The 26,582-nt window shown below is 38.2% G+C and overlaps 1 protein-coding gene across 1 annotated transcript; it reads right to left on the bottom strand.

Moving 5' to 3' along the window:
- Positions 1–156: 156 nt before the first annotated feature.
- On the bottom strand, positions 157–26,031 carry LOC135491112 (proteoglycan Cow-like). Its single transcript, XM_064776777.1, has 11 exons — positions 25,788–26,031; positions 20,397–20,466; positions 4,821–4,926; positions 4,527–4,629; positions 3,992–4,066; positions 3,532–3,673; positions 3,107–3,253; positions 2,787–2,990; positions 2,561–2,635; positions 2,167–2,304; positions 157–1,984 (listed from the first exon to the last, which is right to left on the bottom strand). Exons 1-11 carry the CDS (start codon positions 26,004–26,006, stop codon positions 1,956–1,958), a joined length of 1,308 nt encoding a protein of 435 aa, XP_064632847.1. The 5' UTR covers positions 26,007–26,031; the 3' UTR covers positions 157–1,955.
- Positions 26,032–26,582: the final 551 nt, after the last annotated feature.

Raw genomic sequence — 26,582 nt, forward strand, 5'->3', positions numbered from 1 at the left:
TCCATTCATCCCAAATTAGTCTTTCGAGGACAAAGTCGCCATCAGGATGCAGGGATTCGTTAGTTGAAATGGCTACCCCACTGCTTTCCGGTACTCGATGATTATCACATTGATACTGCAGACTTGATTCTGTAAGAACAAAATACAAAGTCATCATTGTATGTAAATACATTTATTTGCTTTTTCTCGGTACATAAAACCTCTGGATAATGAAGTCTGTTGTACAACATGATGATATATCTACAACACAGGTCACTGAAGCTTGGAAGTCTATGTCAGCATAGAATGCCTAGAGCCAATGGTAGTACCAGTACAGAGACCTCCAGATTCGTGATTTTGTTACTACATGTTTTAATACAGAACAATATTTACATCATTTTAGGGAAGGTTAAAATGGCCCAAACTCATGAGAATCAGTATGAGGTGAACACCAAGTCGGTATCTGAAGTTGTGACACACATTTGCGGTTAAGATGCGTGTACTTTTGTCGCTTGAAGAGTTCAAGAAGTCAATAATTGAAGTCTGAAAGCACAACTTCAATATCTGCAAGTCGTTTTCCCGCCCATCTTGATGGCGTGGAACGGAAAAACACCACTGAAACTGATGGTGTCGCCCAGGAAAAGGGAATCGCCACAATCTCGTTCCCTGAGTGGGTGCCAGTCCTTGCCTCCCTGGTATATTTAGCCCAATTTTTTACGCAACCATGAATGAACACTTTTGAAGAAATTTCTTTAAATGATATTGTAATACCCCTAAAAGGGACCATCTATTCATAAAAAGTTTATGACAGATGAACTTTGCAAAAACACCTCTTCGACCTGAACACACCTTTATAAATAGCTGGTCACTTGCAAAACCAAAGGGTTTGAAATCCCTTCATTTTATTTTTAAAACGGTTTGTTTACTGAACGTTGTGCATTCTTCTATAACAATGACATAAATAATATATCTCAATGACATGAAATGTACACCCACAAAACCAATATCTGGATATGATATGTCTAGGCTACATAATAGTTCATGGTATCAAAACTACACAACATTTTTATCAATTTTACAAAATTTCAATAGCTAAGACAGAGAAAATTGCGAGAACCTCGTACATCCAAAGAGGTTCATCAGAATGGTTTCTATAAATTGGCAATGTTCTTTTGTCGCAAGCAAAGTATTATTCTCTTCCATACTCTACAAGAACCTCAAAACTTTGTACCCGACAAGACTTCACTCGATCAGTGAGTACATGTACCCACATTAGCATACAGTCACTAAGTGGCTGTCTGCTAATGTTGGTGACCTCTATCACCTACCAACGTTTGATTTTCAAACCTTGCTCGTGACAAAAAGGAACAATGCTGATTTGCTAGAACCTGGCCCCATGGCCTGTAACATGTTTTCTGCATGTTAAAATATAGTCCAGCATGCAATTACTGATTAGTCAGGGTGATTCTGTAATTGTAACTCACAAGCAATAGTTGATGAGATTCATACATGAGACAACACAATTATAACGCTTCCACTGCAAAAAACATAAAAGCACTAGTTCTGGTCTTAGCAATGCTTCGTTCTCAAAGCAAAGAAGGATAAGATATTTTTTACATAACATGATGAAGAAACAAAAACTGACATTCATTATTGCAACATGATGAAAACGCCTATTATGTACAGTTTATCAATGGTAGGGGTAACTCGAGCTCCAAAGCTGGTATGGTATTTCCAATGAAATTTCACAGTATTTCTTTTTATCGCAATATTTTTCATCCATTTCCTGTATATATATCCTGTTCGACATCTTGACATTAACTGATAGCTCATATGAAATAGCATCTATACGACTTGTCTTAGATATGTAATCCCGACACTTAAGCAAATCCAGTCGGCTCTTCCCGCAATACTCCAACATCACACAGGATCATCCTTTTTAATAGTCTTTCAAATAGTTATGAGATCATTATTGCCTAACTCCTGATGTACGTGTTTGATGCCTCTGAAATTGGAATGAAAATGTATAAATGAAAAGTGAGATATTGAAATATCAAACAATATTGAGAAAGTCATGATAGCTCCGTTCTCCTGGCCAATTTTACAGTACACAGAGCCCTTTGTCTGAGACATTCATATAAAAATTTCCCAAAAGTTTTTAGATGAGAAATGCAATTTGTAACTTACGGCAGTCTGCATTTCCCCTGACTCTTGACTTATCAAGCTCCCTTCCATTCCTATCGACGCACCAACATTGTCCCACACTGGAATGACACTGCTCTGGGAGGTAGAAACCATCGCTATCACATTTTGGTACAAATAATCCTTAAAATATAATAGAAGATACGGTAATCAGGACTCGATCCAGGGCAGAAATTGCAAGTCACAAGGGTATCCTTATCATAGAAGTTTCACCCAGTACATGTAGATGTCTAATGGATGATGAGCCAACTTCAACTAGTGTCAAGTACACAGGAAAGGTCCAAAGGGTAGTATTTAGACTCCATTATTACAGGTTTGGATAGTTTGTGATTAACTGCAGTGAAGAGATTTTGGTCCAACTGGCAATAGCCTGACTCACCAGGGGTAACCTTTGGTCTTCCTTTGCGATCTGTTTGGACAGGTAGACTTTTGACAGTTGATAAACAGGGTGGTACTGAAATTGCAAATGAAACGATGAAGTGTGCATGGTGCCATGGATTTGGCTCAGTTGGCCTAAATCTCCTTAGGTGTTTTGTTCAAGGACACTAAGATGAAACAGTGAAGTTCTTCATAGAGTCAGCGACAAAGAGGTAAATAGTACTTACAAACTTCTGCAAAACAGCAGCACCATTCTTCTCCTGTGAAGACCTTATCTTTATTGACATCACAGGATTCAATGAACGGCTTGACGCACTGTTCATAGCCATTATTCTCCACGTCTTTCATTTCATGGGATGAGAGGTGGCCATCGTTATCGACGTCCAGGTGGGAGAACTGCCAAGAGACAGGCTGCAGGCAGCTACACTTGCCTAGAAAGAAAGAATATACTTGACTTCAGTTTGGAGTTTTGGATACCAAGGTCATGTCCTAGATATATGTCTTCTGAGATGATAATGCAAAGGACAACGACTATATCTCAACTTACCCTGTTTTGACAAGTCCTTTGCCTTCCCTTTTCGCCTCTTGGATCTCCGTCTCTTTAATTCTGGGTGTTTCTTGTGATATTCTTGGAGTAATTTGAACCAATCAAGGAGTCTCCGCCCCATATCGGCCAGCTGTTGTTTCGTACATGCTGCAAGTCAAATGGGATATCGTTTGTCATTGGAAGACCAAATTATGATGTCAAGACCTTTTCAAAATGTCTGTTAGTCAATAAAATTGAGTGCACTGTGTCATTTTTGTGACTTAAATTCAAAAGGCAAAAACCTTGCCATTTTCAACTCGATCTAGCATGCAACAGTACATAATGCTAAAATACTGAGTAGATCTTTGCTTCTTCGGATAGGCTCCCTCCCTAAATCCGCACCCAATTGAATCAGACCTTGCCAGTTTATTTCTTTGCTGACTTACATTTGGAGTCCTGTCCAGGATTTAACACATTGTCAGGCCCTTGTCCATCCTTTTCTCCCTCTTCCTCATCTTCCTCTTCTCCTGTTTTCTCTGGTGGTGCTGCTGTCTTCTGGATTTTGTTTTCAAAGGCTTTCTGCCGAGCCTAAATTATGGTAAGTAATGTCACTGAGAGAAATTTTGTTCATCCAAATTAATTTTGCAAACTTGGTGTAATTAAAAGCACCATGGAAAGTACTGGTCATAAGTAGTATCACCTTGATGTAACATTAACCTAGTATGTTGTGCATCATAACTCTGGTTGGCCGTTAGCCTTAAAAAGACACATGCCTTTTTGCGCCATCTAAAGGAATTTATCAAAAGTCGGCTGACCTATTGGTGTGGATATCGGAATACCATTACCTACACCTTTATGAGATAAAGTAATGATGCAAAACAACACTTGTCTGTAATGGATGCTTACTTTCATGTCATCAAGCTTCTTCTTCATATATTCCTTATGCGTCATTCGATCTGGAATATCTTTAGTTAAATTTTCCTGAGGAATAAGAATAAGAGTAAGCATTAATTGAGTTTCCAGTACCATTGGATTTAGAATTGGGACTATCAAAGTTAACATCAGTGCCTGTCACCTCGGCAGTTGTGGGTTCAACTACCAATCGATGCACGTTTTCTAGCGATATAGAGAAGGCTGCTGTCTTCCAGATACTGCTACCTTTGGGTCTCAATACATTACAAATTACTTAGTATAGTTAATAGAGGTACTGATGTCTTAGTTAACCCTCAGCTCTCAACATTTAAAGTTGAGCGTCCTTACTATCCATGCTTCAACTAGCAGGGTCTCTACTACCGAGTATTACCAGAGGTTCAAAGCAATAAACTCCTTTAATTTTCAGCAACTATCGATTGTTTTTGCCATTCTTAGTTCAGTCATTAGAGGTTAATATAAATGTAAACAGAAAGATTTAACCATAACACGGAAGTTCTACAACACTCACCACATCATTTGTTTTCACTGTCATTAACTTCTTGTCCTTTCTCTTCCGTTTGTTCCTTAATCGCCGTTTCCATCGCAGAGCAAATTTAGAGAGATAATATTTCCTGTGGAGGAGAATAACAACAACATGTTAAAAGTCAAGGAATCAAACCCACACACATTACTTCAATAACAGATGTGGGCATATTCTAAGAATTCTACACACACAGCATACCTACAGTTTTTTCTTGCACTTTCAAAGCCTTAACCTTAACTAAACTCAAGATAAGAAAATCTCACACAATTCATGACTTACCCTTTAATTTTTAACTTGTGTTTGCTAATGCATTTCATTTTGTTGATGGCAGTGTCAACTAAACACAACTGCTTCCTCTTACAGGTTGGTGTACATTCTTCTCTCGCTGGAAAATATGACAGAAAAAAATTCTTACATAAATATGAGCACATTCAAAAGGCGGGGTCAAACTCTTATGGCTGTAAAAGAAAGAGATAATATATTAGTGGCTGTTAGCTCATGCCTATAGTCTCCCTTTAAAGCACCATTCCAGAACCATATCCCATAACCCTTATAATTTATTTCCATAATTTCTGATATGAGGTGAAATGTCTCCCGAGGACAGGTTTATGCAAAGCAAACCTGAATCGTTCTAGCCTTCAAACAAATGACAATGGTTCAGTTTGCTCCAGCCAGTCCTATGAGCCAGTGTGACACTGAATATGGAGTTGGAGATCTGGATCTTTTAGGTATCATCAGTTCCAATCTTGAAATCCAGAAGGCACTTCCAATATACCAATACCAACCAAAGTCTATTTTCTTGATCTTTGATATGCACAAGCTCATTCACCATTAGAGCAGTTTGACAATAAACAGGTGAAAGATTGAACTGTAACATGAGAAGGGAGGTCTTCGTTCTTGTCCCCTTGTGACACCATATGCCCCCTGAATGAAAATTTCAATCTTATGTTGACAATTTTTCGAAAGCAGAAGACAGCAAATATTAACATGACCCATTTATTTACTGATGAAATCAGAGTAAAGAGTGGGCAGAATTGTAAGAGCTCTTTGACAGGCTACTTGACAGACAAGAAATAAAGAGTAAAGTACAGATATGGACAAACAGACATTTTAAGAATCATAGCTGTATAAGTCCATTGGGGCTTACACTATAACATTATTTGTCAAAACAGATCAGGCATCTTGACAAGTCTCTGAGACTGGGATCCCATGCCTAACCCCATAATGTCATTCTTCAAAACAGACGAGACCTCATTTCGTACCCCATAATGTCACTCTTTAAAACAGCTGAGGCATTGACAAGACACTGAGAATGAGACCCCACGAACTCTTCAAAACAGATGAAAGTCATTCTGACATTCATATATGAGGACTTTGGACTTGTTGGTGTAGGATGCTGATGAAGGAGATTTATAAGGTCCTGTACCTTACTGAAAGACTGTACACCTGCAAAAAAACTCTGACAGGGGCCAGTGCGACTATCCAAGTCTTGTAACTGATACTGTCAAGTTCGTCAGCCAATTCTTTGCAGATTTCCAACACTGTCAAACAGCATTACCTATTATCTGAAGATGTGCATGGTTTACTTTCCACTGTCATTGGCATCAACATCTACCAGCTCATTATTCACTCAATGCAAAATGAATGAGACCGTGAAAACCCAGTTACTTGTGAAGAATTAGAATTAATTTGCAGCAGACTATCAGTTGAATAAGACAGAGGAGACTTTGATGAGATCAAACATGGTGATTCCATTCTTTGCCGACATCAACTGCCAAGAGTCAAGATGGATTGTGGTTTCAACTATGCATATATAATATTAACCCCTTAAAGCCAGCAGTATAGTGTCTGTCATTAATTAAGGTTCAGAAGCGCATAGAGGGTAAAACTTAATTTTTAAATGGGAAAATGGCTTTAAGATGAAACATTCAAAATTCTATGTTAAAACCTAATGAAGTACTTTTGCTGCTTTTGTGGTCATATGCAGAAAAGTTGTATCTTGTGCATCAAATTCATTTGTCACCATGTTTAGCCTGTGAAGGCACATTATCTGGCTTGAAAGGGTGATAATGCATGCAACCTCCTTGTCTTTTATGCAAAGAGACAAGACAAAAAGTACAAAGGCAGGATACAGAGTGGTTCCAGGAATGACAAGTCAGTGATTAAAGCTGCAGATGAATTGTGTTCTTTGATTCAAAGTCTGATCAGACTAAAAGTCAGAACAGATCATCAACAATAAGCCCCGCAGTTTTTTGTTTTTCTTATTTGATTGTTATGGGGATTAGTCAATCAAAGCCAAACTTCTTTGCTTCAAAAAAGGGTTGGTTTGACATGTTATTTAGAATCAGAAGCACATTATCTCTTTGATCCTAGACTTTTCAAAATGAAACGTGATGAAGTTAATTAGTAGAGAAGAGTGATTATAGAGAAAAAGCAATTAATTAAATGAAGATATTATGTTTGTTGTAACTAAAAATGCACGAGCAGCATATTTCTTTTCGGTAAAGCTATATCTCATATGATTTTATTGAAGTTCTTTTTAGTTTTTATGTTACTATTCTTTAAACTTATATTTCTCAAATGATCTAAACAGAGCATTGCTGATTGCATTTCATGTTAACATTATCTCTTGAACTGTGTGTTAACATCTACAGCAGGAGGTTAATTCATTATCGTTGCAAACACTGCCATGTCTTCTGAAAATGAGACTAAACTACGGAACACATCTTCCCTGTCCATTCCATGCACTCCCTATGAACCCTTCACACCGACAACCACCAAGTAATGAATAACCTTGATTGTCATTTCTCGCCACACGGTCTCGGTGACCAAACGACATCAGATTTCCTAATTGCTTCACAGGTATAATCCTCTCGAAGAATGCTTCAGCATGACCCCTGATGCACATTTGACACCTCGGCAAGATAGATCAGAAGCGGGAAGCCAAACAGTCAAGATTTTACGGACCAGACTATCATGTCATGAGATACTCTAGACAGGATGTCTGTGTGACGAGACCTAAGTCACAAACCCTCTAGTGTCATCACCATATGCATGGTTGACTAAAAGACATAGGAACCGCCATCTATAGTATTCAGATCAAGCTAAGGTTTCCCGAGTGCATTTAGAAAGGCTGCTGTGAAGTGATGAACTGAAATGATATAGGACATGACATGCTGGGCACGTCACCGGCAGCAAATTGTTTAAATTCACCAGCACAAAGTCAAAACAGCACCTTACAAAAAGTGTTAAAGTAGCTTTACATGTAGCCACTTTATCAAACAAAATTCCATCATTTTCAGTAGATTAACACAAACAAGACTTCCTGACATTAAACTCCAATGGAAGATCACTTCAAGGATTTTCATTCTTTGACAAAGATTAAAAAGAAGATTAAACAGTCAGTTTTAACCAAACAGCTAACACTGACATTCCTACTGATTTATAGATTCATATATCAAATGATAATGAAGCGAATGTCATCTTTTCCCGGCCTTGTCTTCTGGCTGATGGTGGCTTATCGGTCTCACCAGGGACTTCTTGACAGTGATTGGTTTGCTCTAATGGCATCATTACCTCACTGGCTTCTACCCATTTCACCTAGTCAACATCTTGAAGTAAACTCGCCTTCATACAACATTTCATTCTGAGTATGGTTTATGATTCGTTAAATAGTCAAGCCGCGGGAACCTTGTGGAGCTCTTTTGTTTAGTTTATTGTTCTCCCCATTCTCTGCACCAACAAGCATTACCACACACCACAAACACGGTTGACAAACATCAGAAGATACATCCCAGGGATTTACCACATTGTTAATGACACCCTTAAGGTTAGAACATAAATAATTTTGGATGGTAAATCAATGCGACTAACACAGTATCATTGCAGGGCTTTGATTTAAGAGCTTCCACAACTGAATTAATTGTAAATTCACTATACTGATACTCATTGCAATGCTACAGATGCACAATTTGAGAAAGTAGAAAAGAAGAAAGAACATCAGGAAAAATTCCACATTTCTCAAACAAAAAACATGCATTGGGCTCTTAATTAGGACATTTAATTATTTCTTCAACAATATGTTGTCAATCTGAAAGGCTCCCTCACACGATGAGTGTTGAGAAACAAGATGGGACCTAGCCCAAATCTAACTAGGATGATGTGGTGAGAAACAACTAGGCCCAGTAGGATCTGTCTACCATGAGAAGCACCATCACAACCTTGTCCTCTCCTGCACTCAGATTTAAATGGGATACTCCATTGATCAAGCTAGATGTATTCAGAGACAGGGACATCGTTACGAATCTGGACATCCCCACCATGAATGAACCTGAAAACAAACTCCAAATTGAATTTGAGTAAAGTGCAATTGACAAGGTAGTATGTGAACCGCACCGATACATCCCTCCAGTGGAAGTTTGAAGTTTGCCATCAAGAAGGCCACCAATGGAGTGATCTCCTTCATCTCAAGATCTGATCCTCTCCAGTTTATTGGAGTCTGGAGAGGCCCGTTCAAGAGATACTCCCATTTATTACACCAGTAAATGACTCTAACAGATTTTCTGAGGATATGGTGAAATATATAGGTCATTGAGGAGATGTTAGAATGACTGACAAGATGACATAGTCTGATACTGTAAATCATGAAATGTTTGCCAAGATGAAAGTTGGCGAATTTGTTTATATTCAAATCGCTGTAACTAAATATTGCATTTGATGCCAGAATTTAATGGTCAAAGCAGTACCCTTTTTTTAGCTGAAATCCGTTAAACCTGCTGTGGCTTCTCTGCAAAGTCTCTGTGAGCTAATATCTATGGCATTTATCCCAAACTCATCACAAAGAGCTTGTTTGAGATTGCAAACTTCACCATTGTGTCAACGAGGAAACTTAATTTCCTCCATGTGTCAAACAGGAGTATCATGGGTGCATCATGACAAAGGTGTCAACGTTTCGATTCATCAGTGCAGTGATGCATCGATGGATATGTTTGAGGAAGTGTCAAAATAGCCATGTGTATTTCATCAGGTATTACCTTCTGATTTCGTCCAAAGATGATAGGCCCTTTGTAATTCCAATATTAGGCAATTTCCAAGAATTGGTAGTATTGAATATTCAAACTCGATTACATTTTGATGATATAAATCAAAGAAAATGGGCACCATTGGTGTCTCCAGGATTTTTAAAGGCCAAAGATTAGTTTGCGGCACCATAAATCACTTAAGACCAACTGCTTCAACGTCCATCAATAATATCGGCACTAGCAGCTTCCCCAAGTGGTGATATTTTGATATAATTGGTCCCATTAGAAGTCAGAGAGTATTTTATTGATCGAGTCAAGAAGACATTATCGCCAGCGATATTCCTAAACATTTTCAGATTCTACACTGTGCCCCAGCTTGACGATTTATTGCAATGTTTACCATAAACATGAAAATTGCCCCATTCTGTGCAACAACTGGCTCACATTACTGCATGAAATGGCCATCAAGGAATGAGAGCCAGATTTAGCCCGATTAGCTGCAAAGAAATAATGGTATTTTTACTGATTTTTAAAATTTTGATGGTTGTATACACATTTTAGTTCACAGATTGGATACTGTAGTGATAAAAGGAATTGAACATACACAGTATATATCCTGTTTGTATATTTTACCAGTTCAGCTGGTATTTACTGGGGGGAAAACCAGCGCATGTGGCTCTGTTAGAAGAAGTATTAAAACTATGGGCATTGCCTTCAAGAAACTGTTTGCAGTACCCTTGAGATTCAAATATTTTAGCTTCCATTAACCTCATGACCAATTGATACTGCAGATCTGCTCAATACAGGTGTGAGTGACTGCGGAGGCCAATACATCAAGGAATCTTATGAGACATCCAAACAAAATCCTGGTAGCCTCTCATTGCCAAGTTGAAAATCAGAACCCCTGCTATAAAACACGATGAGAACACATTGACCATAATAACAGCTATTTTTTATTTTATCTGCTTTGTAATAATATTACTTGCAAATTCTAGATGTTCAACTGACCGACGAAATCTCATCGAACATCATCAATAGTTACGAAATCACTTACTGCCTGACTGTTGGATTCTTGCATCATCACTTAGTAACTCAAACTGCGTCATTAGTTACTAATGTACCGGATGACAAATCAGTTAGTGACTCTGTGTAACATGACACAAACAAACAAGGTTTCATCACACATGAGTTCTGGTTCAAAGTAACACGTCTTGTTTTGCGCAATATCCCAAACAGCAGTGTCTAAAACATCTTAATAGTTGCACATGCAGTATCAAGTCCAAAAGCAGGGATACTTGAACCGGGTTTGCTTTTCTTGTAAATGTCCATGCCTGTGCCACAGGCTATACATATCATCATCCTTGAGAGCCTTTTCAAAGCAGCCTTTCCTCATTCAAAATTTGCCATGAGGTCAGACTGCGGAAGAGATCATTCTTGAAGCCCATTACTGGCCAAGCCATACCCTCTTGATATGCACAAAACCACCAATCTATTAGTGGAGGTCCCCCTAATGAAATGTGTGACCATATTGCAGGAAGTGACTTCCTTATTTCGGGGCGCCGGATTAGATTAGAATACATGAGCACTCTCGTCCACCCAACGTGCTTATCACTGGTCAATTGGAGTGATCATACTTGCAGTCATAGAATATCATGCTAATATCGCGTCAATGGATACACAATCTGTCCAAATTTGTGTGTGTGGGGAACGTGGTGGGGATGTTTGATGAGGAGTGTTGCGATAGTAAATCACCCTTATCAGTGAGATGGGTAGCCTGGGGGGATGGGATACCAAGAATGACACTGATTTCAGATGATGTTTAAAGGGAGACAGTGAGTTAACAGTCAGTTATAATGTAAAATGGACAGGCCTTCTGAATTCCTGAAAAATTTGATGCCAAGTTTTATTGTTGACATTTTCTTTTCTTTCCTCTATTGAATTGAGTGAGTACTTTTATTTCAAAAAGCCAGAAACTCCATCTACTATTACACACTCAGACACAGATCCATATTAATCTCCAGACAGTTTTCAATAAACACACCTTTTTTATCCTTTGAAGATATCAAAGCTAACAGGCCATGATAAATCAAAAGTTGAATTGATTTAGGTCTCTTACTGGGCGGTCGAGTCGAGTCGGATCAATTTATTCAAGAAAACTTGTTTATGCTATATTTTTCATCGTCAACAATGTGAGCCATAATGCGGACAAAACGGTTCATAAACTGTTTTCGTATCAAATGAGCAATGATTTGAGCTCAAAATTTCCTGCATGTGTCTGCGATTTTCCAGGTTGTTGAACACATTGTCAATCTTCCTAAAAGCTTCCGTTTGAAGTCTGACGGGCTGGCGCCAATTATAGACATATCATATGCACCGTTTGGCAATTAGGCCTAAATTATCATTTTGAGGCGACAAAGGCTTTAAAAGGCCATCAAATTAAACTTTCATTTCCAGAAATATTTCCTAACAAAAACACAGGATATTTGTTCACACTTTTTTGACAATAAGAACCGCTCCTGAATTGAGGCGCATCCCACAATTTCCTGTTTTTCCCCCCCGGGTGTGACCAGCGACATCAGAGACAGCAGAAGATGTCATAAATTTGATTGACAGTTCCCAGAAAGAGCAATCAGAGGGATTAATCTACGGGAAATGATAAAGACTGCGATATGCCATTATGAATCGGCTAAATTTGGCCCCATTGTCTGAAGATAAAGCCTCAGTCATAATAACATTAACCGCTCATTGTGACAGGTAGAATACGATACTTTCCTAAACTCTCTTATTCACCTCGCTACATTTGTCATGCAATGCTGAACAGCGCTTTTGTCATCTTTCAAGACGCATGTTTCGCTACATTATAACTTCTATACAATTCTATGATACCCAGAAGAGCCATCCCCTATTAAGAATCTCAGATTTTACTTGGACAACTGGCTAGCCCATGGAGGAAGACAATTAATTAAGGAGCCAGCTGGGTTTCCTCCTGGACTGAGATCAACTGCTGGTCACTGACAAAGTATCAAATAGCCAAATCTTTGAGCATGACAACACTCACAGCAGTGGGTACATTGTAGTTAGGCAAAAGATGCTTATTGGGGCTATCATGATGCATCTTCAACTCCATGAATGTCCTCCTCTCAAGTGAGCAGCGACCACCTACCCTGGACAATTAGACGACAAGCCTTGATGGCTCTATAGGACAGTTAGGAATTGCGATGCGCTTTTCTTAAAACTACGGTTGTAAGCTCAAAATATGAAAAGCATGCCAGCAGGTGCTTCATTTGGAATAGGGGAAGGGTGTTTGGCAAGCACCCTACTTATCTGGCTGCAAATAGCAGTCACAATCCCATGAAGATAGATTTTCGAAGATAAACCATTCAAGTCATAGATAATACTGCATCTCTCAAAAAAGTGCTGAAGACTTGCAAAAATCACCAAGTTGCAAGCCGCCAAATGTAATGCTCGTGTGGCCCTGGAAGTCTTCTGAGATGGCTAAGTGGTCCTGATCACCCTGATCCAAAGCAAGCAGCTTCAATTTAACAAAATGCACCGCTTCATGGGAGCTACCCCAAAGTCACTTTCCCAAAGCCCTAAGGCCTAGCAGATGGGAAGGGCTCCTCAAAATCCTTGATTTCCAATCTGACCGAGCACTGAACCCCAATGAATCGGAATGAAGGGACCTAAGTAATTCAGCCAATAAGGGTAATATGTCATTTCCACTGAGTTACCCTTATTGAGGGATCGGGGTCATTACTCGATCACTCGATGTGTCTGCCAATTACTGCAAGTTACTTCCACCTCATATTAGCACTAATAAGGTCTATTCTGTGTATCAAGCACAATTTCTGATGACCCTGGGCAAGTCACTTGACTGCTTTCAACACTGTTGGTTGCTAGTTACCGTACACTTCACTAACATACCTCTCAGTATCATGAGATTTTAACTGCTGTTGACCTCGGGCAATTCACTTGACTCCCTTCATTATCGCTCCAAATGTGATGGCAGCTGGTTACAGGTCAAATTCATTTCAAATGGTCAATTCTGATCCGAAATCAGTGTCCTTGATATATAGTGCTTGTCCTGCTAGCAAAAGAGACAGCTATAGGTAGGTTCCACTGTATTCTTATTGTATACTATGAGACAAGTCGCTCTTCAGTGTTGGTGGACCAAACTATCTGGAGCCAATGAGAAGTCATCAGAGACAAATAAGCCATGCTTGAAGCTAACACTTAGTCCAAATGAACAAGAGCCATCTCGCAATCACACCCATTGTTAACCAAGCCTAATCAGAATACAATATTCAAGAATCTTACATAACAGACTCTCTGTATTATTCAGGGCAGGATTACGGTAAATCAAGATTTCTTCCCGAAGTCACCCAGAGTCCACGTGCGCCATCCCATGGGAATTTGTGATTACCTGCTGTAGAGACCATGCAATGAAGTTGAGAATTGTCTCGTTCTTGAGATTATCCTACACACTCATGCTGGTGTTCATTTCTTAGAAACCCATCGCTCTATTAATGGATTGGAAGAACTTAAGATCATTTGCCATTGTCAAGCCATAAATTAAGTTCTTGGACCAATCATTGTCTGCACAAATTGGATAATGAGACAATGCAATAGAGATTATTTGCCAAAATTCATTAGAAGATAAATATAGAGATCAAAATCAGATTTAATCTCCCGCTTCTTTACAATGCCTTGTTTCCATCCAAAAATACTTGCCTTAAAGCGGTCCACAAACGAGCCATTTATATACGATTACCTGTGTTTATACCCTACACAAAAAAAACTCTGCCTTAAGACTTTAGATAAAGAGTTAATCTCCTTCAAGTAACTTATCATCAGCATGTCAAGCCGTCCTTCTTCCACTCAGCCATCATAACTTTCCCCCCTCGAGGAAATGACAGACTGTCAGAATGCCTCCTCAGACCACTTCCCCACTCAAGATATGGGAGGCATGCCAAATAAATGGTCTATCACTTCAGGCAATCCGTCTTATTCACTAGGTACTGTTCTCCAGGCAATAATCATTTATGAAAGATTTTATCATGCTGGTTAAAATGAAAAATATAGAATGAAATTTGATGCCTTTATTTCCCTTTAACATCAGTAAAGGGGTAGTATAACAGACACGATAATGTCAAATGATGCAACCTTAGACGAAAGGGTCTCAACGTGATAGAAACATGAAGAACACTAATAGATTCCACAGATCAAAGAATTATGATGGTATAAAAGGATCATGAGGCAGGGTAACTTGATACTGGGAAAAAACAAGCCATATCTAAAAGGCTTTTAGCCAATAGCCCACGCAACATTATTTCAGACCATAGCCAAAAGCACATGACAATAGTATGGAAGATGTTTCTATAAATGTAAGATAATGTTATTTGAAGGAAGTGAAACAGGAGACCCATCCGAACCTAAATCCGTCACGCTAACAACTCTGTGATAATATCGCCCTACCATAGAAAAAAATAATAAAATTGCAAAAAAAGAAATGATAGATAAAGTTTTTTGATGTCATCCACAATTAGCGTAAGCAAAGGAATCAACTGTTTTACATAACCCCAGATTGAAACAATTGACGCTATCTTTAGTCAATAAGGACAGATTTACGCAATTTTTCTCAATTTCAAATACACCGCACCCAACTGGATTTAATATGACCGCTGTAACACTGTGATTTATGATGAATTTACTAAAAAAATACTCCATGGCAAAAATCTTGTAAAATCTACCACGTTTTGCATAAATCAGCCACATCGCTTAGCTGCACACCCAACTGTCAATATGGAACCATTCTTTATGTCGCTAGCACAATATCAATCATTCACGGGATGTACTGCTGTTTGATAGCACACACCTATGGATTATGCTAAACTTGCTAAAGGAGAATCCATGGTGTGCTTCCCAGAGGTACACTTCATCAGACATTGACACCAGACTTGAAATTCTGGGTCAATGTTTGGTGAAAATTTCCAAGTGTCAGGCAAAAATGGTGTCTATATCAAGTTTCATTGCCAAATTTTATTTTGTATTTGTATATTTTTTCAGACCACTTGTATAGGGGGCACTCAAAATACATCAGAAGAGTACACAAACAGTTGGTGGAATGTTTTTATGAATTTTCTGATGTACATTTTGCTCTAATCCAACCTTAGAAACATCAGTGTAGTCATACCAAGATCCAACCAAAGTGGTTAACTTTTCTTGTGCTGAAATACAAAAGTAGGTTATTTAGACATGAGCCTTCCAACCTGGGAAAGTTCAACTTATTGAAGCTTCAGTTCTTGCTCCAAGCTTATGTTTCATTTTCAAAGCAAAAGTATAGGTGATTTAACAACAGGAACACCTGCATAAAGCAAGTAAGCTCCCAAACCACGCAAACACAACCTGAAGGAAACTTCAACATCAAGGTATTTAGTGTTTACTCTTGTGTTTTACAGCACTATGAGGCATCAAATAGGTAATGTATATTTTATAGTAAACTTCAGCAAGAAGTAGCAAATGAAAAACGCCAATACATGAACTTTAGTGTTTGATGAAATTATCACCTAGATTGGAGGGGGAGACTGAGAGTGAGAGGGTTAAATAGTCAGTCCTATTTATTTGCCAGAAACGAGGATTTTTTCAAAAAATATTTCTGAGGAGAAACGGGAATAAAAAATTATCACTTCTCTTGATTCTGAAAGAAAAGGAAGTCTGCTATAATGAACAATAGGAAACATATACGACATGAGATTCTTTTAAAAACAGTCCCCTACAGCCAACTTTTATTTATGGCTTGTAGCTGACAAGTTCATTTCACACATCGGTCAACAAACCTCTGAAATCATATCATATAAACGAGATTGCAACATGACCAGTAAACACTAGACATTTCAAAGTATCTTACAGCAGTATCAAAGCAATTGATTCAAAAGAATGACTTATCTACAATAGCTCCCAAGACAGCAATATTGATTACGAAGGTAGTTTGCCCCGCAGCAAGAGTTGTCAATAGTCTTGATGTTGTCCATCCAACACTGAGCATATTCTTGAAGTCTGTTCGAAGCGTAGTTTTCTTAGCGTGATATCTCTGTCTCTATTGTTTACATCGCCTTTGGTGAAGGTGAAAATGAAGTCAAATGACGCATCAGGACAATACCTGATAGTAAGTAACAATAGTTTCCATATGAACGAGTGACTAATGAATACATAAGAAACTATAGAATGTGTGCAGACCCTCGGGCATTTTGGTGCCTTGGCTGCAGCGAGCCAGGTTACTGGTGATGTACTTTCCTGTCATTTCACACAGTAGAGCTCGAATAACATTGGTGGACATTTTGACTTTACTGTCCAAGTTTGATTTCAGCAAATTGGACAATAGATGTTGAAATTGGGAAATACTAAAATTGGAAAATATTCATGTTAGACGCCCGCTCTATACATTTACAACATTTTACCGCTGACAGATCTTCCTGGGTATTGGTGGGCACATGGGCACAATACCATTGAAACAATCCAAAGCCCATGGCTTCTTACTTTGGAACAGAACCCAAGATTAGGCCAATGAGATCAACCTTTACCACCTTTCGATGAACACCCTTCAACAGGTATTTTACAAGCATCATTAGTACATACTCCTGTCAGAATGTCCAACCTGTTTAACAGTTGTTTGAAGAACAGCAACACCATGCCAGCGATTACAAGCAGAATTTCAACATTCCTGTATTACTAACCCACAGCAAGATTGTTAGTAATATCAGGGGTCAACCATTAGTAATACAGTACTTTTTCAGTGAAAGAACACAACTGAACCTGGAGGACAGCTCATCGAATGGATAATGAGAATACTAACTTGGATGCTTAACTATTTACATCTCTTTTACTAGCCTTTAAACATAAGTCTGAATCTTAGTCTCTAAACCTTCACCAAAAATCTTATTACTGTGTACACTTAGTTACCTAGCCTACATGTCACGCCTATTTCATTGCGCTCATCTCATGTGAGTGGCAGCTTATTGGTGCAAAGTGGAGAGCACTAGGTTCTGGGCTTCTTGCCAAAGTGAACAAGCTCAAAGAGCTTATACAATGGTTTCACTAGTACATGTATATCATCAAGATAATTTGTAAAATCGTTAGGCTTTCATCAAATGCCAGCATCTTTTAGAACAATGGTAAGATGTCGAGCCGTTGTTGGGGCTACATTCCTTTAATAATTCCTTTTAGAAATCTCTCTGTAGTGCTTTTCTAAAATGCAGGCAGCAGTAAGGACAAGGGCGCCAGCGAGTATTCATTTTGTTGATTGACCTGTGACTGAAACAGCTTTAGATACAATACTCCAGATTACAGAGTTGCACCAACGTCAGCAACACTTTCAAGTTGGTTCAGAAAGAAAGAACTTTTGAACTGGCATGTCTGGCCTCTCTGGAAAGCTATCGAATATCTTTCGATCATATTAGCATGCAATGGTAAACAAAACAACATCACAACAGCTATCTAACCTTCAAATCTTTCTGGGACACCCTGTTTGTTATGCCTGTAGTGGTGCACTGTCAATCAAGTACTTTGATTGATTGATCGTGCTTAACGAAAGGAAGAGCATCCATCCAGATTTACAGTGATTTATCATGATTTTAATCATCCCTTGACTAAAAGAAGATCAAGTCAGAAAAAGACATCCTCTATCAATAAGCGTTGATTGATGATCATAGAGGTCAAAGGTTATTGGTGGTACTGAATTCTGAAGGGGAGCATGTAATTGAAATTAGTGAGTGAAGAGAAATGATTTATTGAAAAGGTAAATTACCGATAGTGCATATCACCAATGATTCAATCACTAAAGTTTGAAAACAGTGTTCCACCAACCTTCATTCATACAGCATGTCTTATTGATGAATTAAGAAGGGCTACCCATCAACAGCACATTGACTGAATACAACTCATAACTGAATCAGTACATGGTCTCCCCTTCCAATAATGCAGTTACACTTTCAGCTATGCGAAGTAGATTGTTGTCAGGCACTATCAAATACTACATCGAATATATCAGTTGGTGTCACAGGACCAATTCTATCCTAAGTATTTGACAAGTCAGAACCAATTACTGTTGTGGCCTGGCAGCTTTGCTCTGTTTTATTAGTTGAAGATGCTGGCTTGTCTTAGCTGGCTCTACTAGCTTTTCCACGCAGATCATTTGCCGAAGTTACACCAAAGTTGCCGACCGGGAGCTTATTGTCCAAGTCATCAAGATTTATGTTGCTTTTTTATTCTAAGGCATTATATGCTACCCCATCATCATCCAAGCAAGATACAGAGCACGTAATGGGAAATCATTACGTGAAGTGCTGGAGTCAACCATGAAATTGGCCAAAACGCTTTCATCCAAATCACTGGTTGTGGGCAGAAAGCTAAAGTAGAGATTAGGATTTTTTGATTTATTGTTACCTCACCACATCAAAATTTACAGAAATTACCAATTCCCCAGTTCTCTTGGAGCAAATTTTGATTTAAAAACACAGCTAGTTCTTCTGACAGTCCACCATTCTTTATGACACACTTTGACTGAAAATACATGTAATTTCCTCTGAAACATTATACTCAAATTGCAAAAAACAGATACAACGCATAGTTAAAGCAGTTCAGTTTAATTTCAAAGAAGACAGCCATCTCCAACATCATATATTTCAAGATGGTCGTCTTACAAAGCATTTCTTTCAAATCCATCATTAAGGTTTTAATAACTTCTATTTTTAATAACTTTTGATTTATTCTGCATCTTTTTTTGCAAAAGAATTTAGTACCAATATTTTGCCTCACAACATTAATGTTCCAGTATGTACGTTAATACATATACCGTAAATCATTTCACTGTTTATGGTATCATATATTTTGTGTAGATATATTTTTTTTGGTAAAAGATAAGAAGATTAGATTCATAACTTAGCAACATTAAAATGTGCGCTAAAAGATACTCTTGTTGCTCATAAATGATTCTACATATAATTCTAGGATTCAAAAATATATGTTCTGGGTATATTGGAGATAAAAGATAAAACCACACTGACAAAATGAAAGAGAATATCACAGCAAAGCAGTCTTTATCTACTTGATCTTTACGGAAGACAACGATTTTGAAATTTCAAAGGTTCTATGGTTAAAGACTTTAAGTACTCTATGTTTATCAGCAAAAACCAGTGAAAATGATCAGGACTTACAAGGCAACAAACAAGATCACTACAAAGCAGAAATGTTGCTTGCAGGTGAGCTCGTACTGATCAGTTTCACTTTGAAAACAAATGAGGTTCTTTGTAAAAACATTTCTCAAAGTCAAGCACCTTTAACAAAGCAGAGGGCAGGCCTGAGGAATCATCTTTGCACTTCTTGATACTTTGAATATCCTGTAGAAGTGAAAGTCTCTCACCCCGAGTAATGCACGGAACTGGAAAGTGATTGTGAGAATGGTTTTGCATAATGGATTGGGGACTCGATTGATGGAAGCTAATGTGGATTAAGAGACGTGATAAGTAGCGAGACATGTTAAAGGAAAATATAAAACATCTTGACCGAATTTAGAGTAGGCTATCATACAACCTGGCTTGTTCACTGGTCTATTGAAATGAGAGATCATATGCCTTACCAAAGTATCTCATTTTTATGCAGCAGATAGTAGGTAAGATATATAGTGGTGATTGTCGGCATAAATTGTCATCAGAAGAATGAACGAAACCCAGCAGTATTAACAATCATCAGCAAGATACCATTGAATCATCAGTGGCTTACATCAATGCCTTAACTGCCGAGGGCAAACCTTTGCAAATATATATTATTCACTACATACCTCCAATTCTGATACCATAGTACTGCAACTTGTGCGCCTCCTTCATCAGGTCAGGGTCATTCAACACATCCTAAAAATACATATTTAATGAAGATGTTAAGATATATTTACTTTCAAATAAGTTTTGCCATACAGAATTGATACTCGTCGTCCAGAGTCAGGGACTTGACCGACCACTGCATGGCTGCTGTATTATATCCACCTCCACAGCATTGCTCCAACTTCTGAAATCTATGAGGTTTATTAGTTTACTTTGGTGACTAAGAACCTCAGATTATCCTTCTGTCACGCTCCTCATTTGAGGGTATTTTACCATCGCTAAGCAGATAACTGGTACATGTTCATCCCTCTTCCCATGTGACAATTCAATTTTCCTTTGACAAATTGGTATTTAAGATCTTATGGTTGGCTTAGCTGATGATTGCAACCTGTGAACAGCAAACAAAGTCAAAGTTGCTTCCCCAACTGGTAACAAGAACCCAGGCATTAAGCCTTGAGAAAGATATGACTCAAGAATGAAAATACAAATAATTGTGGTTCCTGGAATATGAGACAACATGAGAGATCACAATTGTGAATATGAAAATATAAAATCAACCTTCCTAGTTCCAAGGGCTACGTCAAGCTTGGTCAAGTCAATTCTCTAGAGCAAAGATATAAGATATGAATTTTATGTTTGTAAATGACACCCACAATAAGTTATATGTTATCAATTTTGTCTAACGTCAGGTGATTTCCTGGAGCTGTGTTTTAAACCCAGATTTCAGCTATTGGCAATCTCCCCTCAGGGAAGCTTTCAGGCGGTTTGAAATATGATAAGTCAATATGCAACACCAAAATCTGCAAATCTAGCAGTTTTGCAAGCAAAATGTGATTCAACTCCATTGTTGTATAAATCCACCCCAGGGAAAGTTTGACTCTTCTTACATTAATCCAGACTGAGCTTTTCCCATGGCATATCAAGTAGTTCCCACTCTATGCCTTCTATATCACATTGTTGACACATCTTCACACTTGATACCAGTCCGGCAACTTACAAGTTTTTGGTCAATCCAACTTCTCAGAATAAGCCACATGCCAGTAACCCTTGATAGTTAACAACGGCTATTTTCTGGAACATACATGTACATGCAGCACTAAAATACAGCCTTAAACATAGCTGGTGTCATTTTCACAGTGATTTTTAAAACCATCCCATCATTAGTACAGCAGCCTGGACAACGAGCCATCGCGATGCCTGGACCAACATGACTTCTGGCCTAATGGGTCTCCACGGCTTTGATATAGTAGATGGTCAATCATGTCTTGTGGTAGGCTCAAGTATGACAAAGGAGATGGCAATAACCTTCACAGATATTACAACTTGTTTTTCACCACCGAGACTTGTGGAACCCAGATTGGTTCAGTTAGACCTTGGGCCATGGGACCAAGTGATGTTAAGAAGTCAGTCATATTGCAAAAACCATTGACAACAGTTGCAGAATTCTGATCTATTGAAAAAAGGGTCAACATTTGCAGAATTCTGATCTGCTTATATCAACTTTTGTGGATATTAACCCGAGCTACGGAAAAAAGTTATCAAAATGTCTGTTCTAATTAAAGATAATAATTAATTTCTGAAAAGCTCAATTTCAACAGATTGCATTTTCAGATTTTTCCAAAACAGACTAACCATTGCATGCTGCAATATATATGTATTGAATGCTGCAATATCAACTGAAATATTGTTCAGCAAAGAACACTCAAATATCAACAACCGTTGACCCCTGACTGAACTACCTTTTCCTTTTTTCTATACAATTGTTTGTTAAATATTGATTACAGTCTGCACATAAAAGGTCAAAAGGGCTGAAAGAACAACTGATATTGAGACTCTTTGAAGAGTTCAGATTTTTCTGGAAATTCCAATACCCCTCACTGATCCATTTTCAATGATTAGTCGGCTACAAACAACTTCAACACAAAAACGTACTGAGACTTCTTTCAACTCAAAATAACTACTTCGACAAGAAGAGGAAACAATTCCTTAGGAAACAACTCTTAGTGAGTGGTTTGATTTTTCCTGTAGGTTAGAAAGCTTCTGTTTTAAAGCATTAAAATATATAAACTTTGCTGTTCGGCAAACTACCCATCGCTTCATAAGAAAATACAATGAGTTTGGTATTTCTTGTACATATGTTTACCTACATATGCTAATTGAGTGAACTTGTTTGAGGGCATCCTTCTTCCATGCAATGTACACCTGTAGAGGCTATCTCTGCAGATTGTAGAAGCATTACTGGAGAAAGGAATGCACTGGAGATATTTCACAGAAACAGTGAGAATTTCTTATGGAAAATATCAAAAGATCAGAGACTGAACAAAAAAACAGCTGAAAACTGTTCAAAAGTTAAACTTTCATGATTTTAGCATATCATTCGCCAGAAGTAACTCACTCTACACCTTATTTAAACATTTATGGAAGAAACCAACAAGCTTGAGTCTACAGCACAGTGTACACCACTCTCAAGATTTGAACACCAGTATATTCACTAGTGCCGAAGTGAAGGCGTGATATCAAGACAATCTCTTCTCTACCCCCAGGAATAAAAGCTTCTACATCTTGGCATAGAAAACGAACCATTTCAATTCCAGCAAAAGTCGAACATTTGATAAAGAACCTTTAAAGTAGACTGTAAAGGCATAAGGGAAACGTCCCACACCTTTGTGAAGTGACACTTACAATATTTCGCCCATTTAAAACCATTATTTTGGACGTATTCAGCTACTCAGAACACCACTTAAGAGGCCGATGTCAAATATGCTATGTATTTAGCAGAACTTTCAATACTTTTATTAATGTAGTTTAGAATAAATATCAATACCTTTTAGATGAAGGAGTAAGATAACACTGGCTACACCAAATTGAGAGCATTAGCTTGTGGATACCATTGTGAAAACGCACATCAGTTTCTGATTTAACCAATAAACACCAACCCAAACAACCCTAATCGATAACTGTAGATTGCACATGTATCACAAATTTGCTCGAAGGCATTACTTTTCAAAAATATATTGGTCTATTCCAATACGTCTGTTAGTCAAATATTGCACTCCAAATATGCTTTGATGATACAATGTTCAATTGTGTACACTTGAAGAAACTGTTAATTATTAACGAAATTTTTATTTGCCAGTATTTGAATTCCCCCTTACCAGTTTCTTTGCCTAGAGCCTGTACTGATGATAGCTAACCAAGTGACTGTTGGATGCACCTCTTAATGACTATGGAAACAATTGAAAGCTATTAACAAAATGCAGAATTTAATTGCCTTTATCCTTGGGCAAATCGTTTAACTTTGTTCACCGGTTAACTTTAAGTTTCTTATATCTCGGGTGTCAGAATATGATGATGATCCAAAGGGCTTTTCAACTAAGAGCCTTTTCCCACTTTGATCATCCCAACAGCAAAACTACTCTTTGCTCCAGTTTTTACTGGTGATCAAAAATCACCCATTGGTGTAGTTGGCATCTTTTGATGATACTTCTGCATCCACCAACAGCATTGTTGGGTAATTTGAATTACCTGACACCCATTATTTTCACCATGGCGGCAACCACAACGAGGAATAGCTCCAGTTGAATCAGACCTTTACACAGAGTCATATATATGGCTAGAAACTCCTTATAAGCAACATCATCTATCAGCAAGTCTAAAAGCTGCTAGAGGTATTGCTAATAGGTCAGCAATAGTGGAAGAATAATAATGATGATGAGTTTAAACATTGATGAGATCAGTTCTCTGACTGCCTGCTATCGTGAGGTTGGAGGCCTCCAGTTAACCGGTTGATAAAAGACCGGCCTCCAAAGGCGAACTAATACAGCATGAATAGTTGTGAAGTAGCAATGAATCTGCATCATTATAGCTCGCAGAGGACCGATAACTACCAGAATATCACTGGTGTATGATTTCATTCAAATGCACCGTTTGAGCTAACATAGTAAATAAACAATGCAGGACAACTTGAGTCCTGTCATTGATTCGATGGAAACTTAAAAATTATGTGTAACATAATGACCTAATTTCAATTGGCAACATCTTCGAAGATGTAAACTATGACATTTTCTTACAATGACACCGTTATGACTACATGTACACTGCATTTTGACTATTTTCAAATCTAGGATGAACTAATCACAACTGTCAAATATATGATTCACTTTGTTTATAAGTGTGTTTTATTTGCAACAAATTGACCATAGGAAAGTGAGGGTTAACACACTGAACATAGTATAACCATAAATGTTTTTGAGTGCCATGTCCTACTCAGAGGTGATAAACCCAATAAGTCAAGTATTTGAAGATCAGTTTATCACTGTTTAAATACATAACATACTTAATATCGAAAAACTTCAAACATCAGACTAATAAAATTGAGGAGGGTAACAGGCAATAAAATCCGACATAAAATCTTGACAGTATATCATAAGTGACAATAAGCAAAATGTATTCCCAGTAAGCTGTCAGCCAGTCAAAGCTTTAGCTTTAGAGACCCTTCTGCTTTAAACTTGGATTACTAATATTGGCGAATTTGAGCAGCAGGTGCAGTAATCCGGACAATGATAGCCAGCAATATCAGACATTTCATTGCTTTTATAACAGAGTAATGAGATCATCCAGAATTGATACATCATCTGGGTGGTGGGTTTAGTCAGGCTCCCCTCTGAATGATTTTTCATGGTGGCAAGAATCAACCTACTAGCTGCATTATTAAACCCAAAAGAACACTGCAGACAAGTCTCTCTACCATGTCATCTCCCTTTCCCTTTACGATCTTTATTTTCTTTAAAAGTGCACCTGCATATTTAGAGAAATATGAATGAAATAATCATTTAAAAGTTAAGCTACATCTTGATAGCTGTAAACTGTCACAATAGAAGAAAACAATGTTTGACGACGTCCAATTTATTCTGCGCTAAGAGGAAATGGATAAGTTTGATATAATGATTTAGCTAGATGAGTAGCCACACAATACAGAACAACAGGGAACTGTCAGATAGACTTTGTTCAGAAACTAAGGGCCAAATTCATAAAGGGTGTTTAGCTTAAAACAACGTTTAACTACTGAAAAGACAGATTCTGGCCCTTCATGTGAATCTTCACAGAATATGAATAGGCCCTGAAACTGATTAGAGAGAAGTTATACATGTCTAACCCTTAAACGCCCTTTATGAATTTGGGCCTAAGTGTCTTGCCGAAGGATATAGAATCTCTATAAATAACTATATCTGTAGCTGCTATTATATATATGAATCCTGAAAAAGAAAACCCTACAACCAAATGATCATGGTAAGACAATTCATTCACCTTATATCAATTAACTACCAATGAGGCACTTAAGCTGGACCTACCTTCGGTATGTCTTTCTTGCTAGGCCCTTGCTCCATCTCATCCTCAGGGGCAGGCTGCTTTGCCAGCATCCTCTTCTGCTCCCCAAAGATATCATCTTTCTCATCCTCTAGCCTGTCTTGCTCCTTGGGAGGCTGGGAGTTATCCTTAGGTCTGTTGGCCTTCCGCCCCTCTAAACAGACCACAAGGAAACACAGTATCAGAAGTCTTACCAACTTCATGATCCTGCCACGAGCATTTGCGCTCTCTTAATAAACCGAGATGATAGTGGAACGATAGTTAGCAAAGTTATCGACCAATCCATTTATTTGATATAGGGGTGGTGCGGTATATCTGGTAGATGGCAGCAGCATCCGGTTAAGTAATGGATAAAGGGTGCATATAGGCAAGTGCCGGATGGGCCGCATTACATATAAGTTGTCGCCGCTGGAATCAGTATAAATATGCACTTATCACACCCGTACGGATGACCTCACCGAGTAACTGCTTAAAAAACATTGCTAATAGACATTATGCTAATGTACTTGGGTAACACACTTAATAGCCATCTTGTCTGTAGTTTGACCTTGGGTAGCAAGTTTGGCTAATTATGATATTAGTCGGGCAGTTGTTGCGCGCTTCTGACTCAGATAACATCTTCTATTGACTCTGATTTCTTTTCATCAGTCGTTGGGTGGTGCGCTTTAATTGCAATACGATGCCCTTGGGAAATGCACTTGACCATCTTGCCATGATGACCTTGGATAATGCACTTGACGATTAAGATGCTTGGACTCTTTAACTATTGGACCTTGGTA

Source organism: Lineus longissimus, chromosome 1, assembly GCF_910592395.1.
Source record: "Lineus longissimus chromosome 1, tnLinLong1.2, whole genome shotgun sequence".
Lineage (NCBI taxonomy): Eukaryota > Metazoa > Nemertea > Pilidiophora > Heteronemertea > Lineidae > Lineus > Lineus longissimus.

What these genes read in the sequence shown, in the direction of transcription:
- LOC135491112 (XM_064776777.1), bottom strand. Translation starts at nt 26,006, where the DNA reads ATGAAGTTGGTAAGACTTCTGATACTGTGTTTCCTTGTGGTCTGTTTA. An exon ending in AGAAGCTTGATGACATGAAA is followed by an intron (nt 3,674 to 3,991) that starts GTAAGCATCCAT and finishes ACCATAATTTAG; the next exon opens with GCTCGGCAGAAAGCCTTTGA. An exon ending in AAGACCAAAGGTTACCCCTG is followed by an intron (nt 2,305 to 2,560) that starts GTGAGTCAGGCT and finishes TTATATTTTAAG; the next exon opens with GATTATTTGTACCAAAATGT.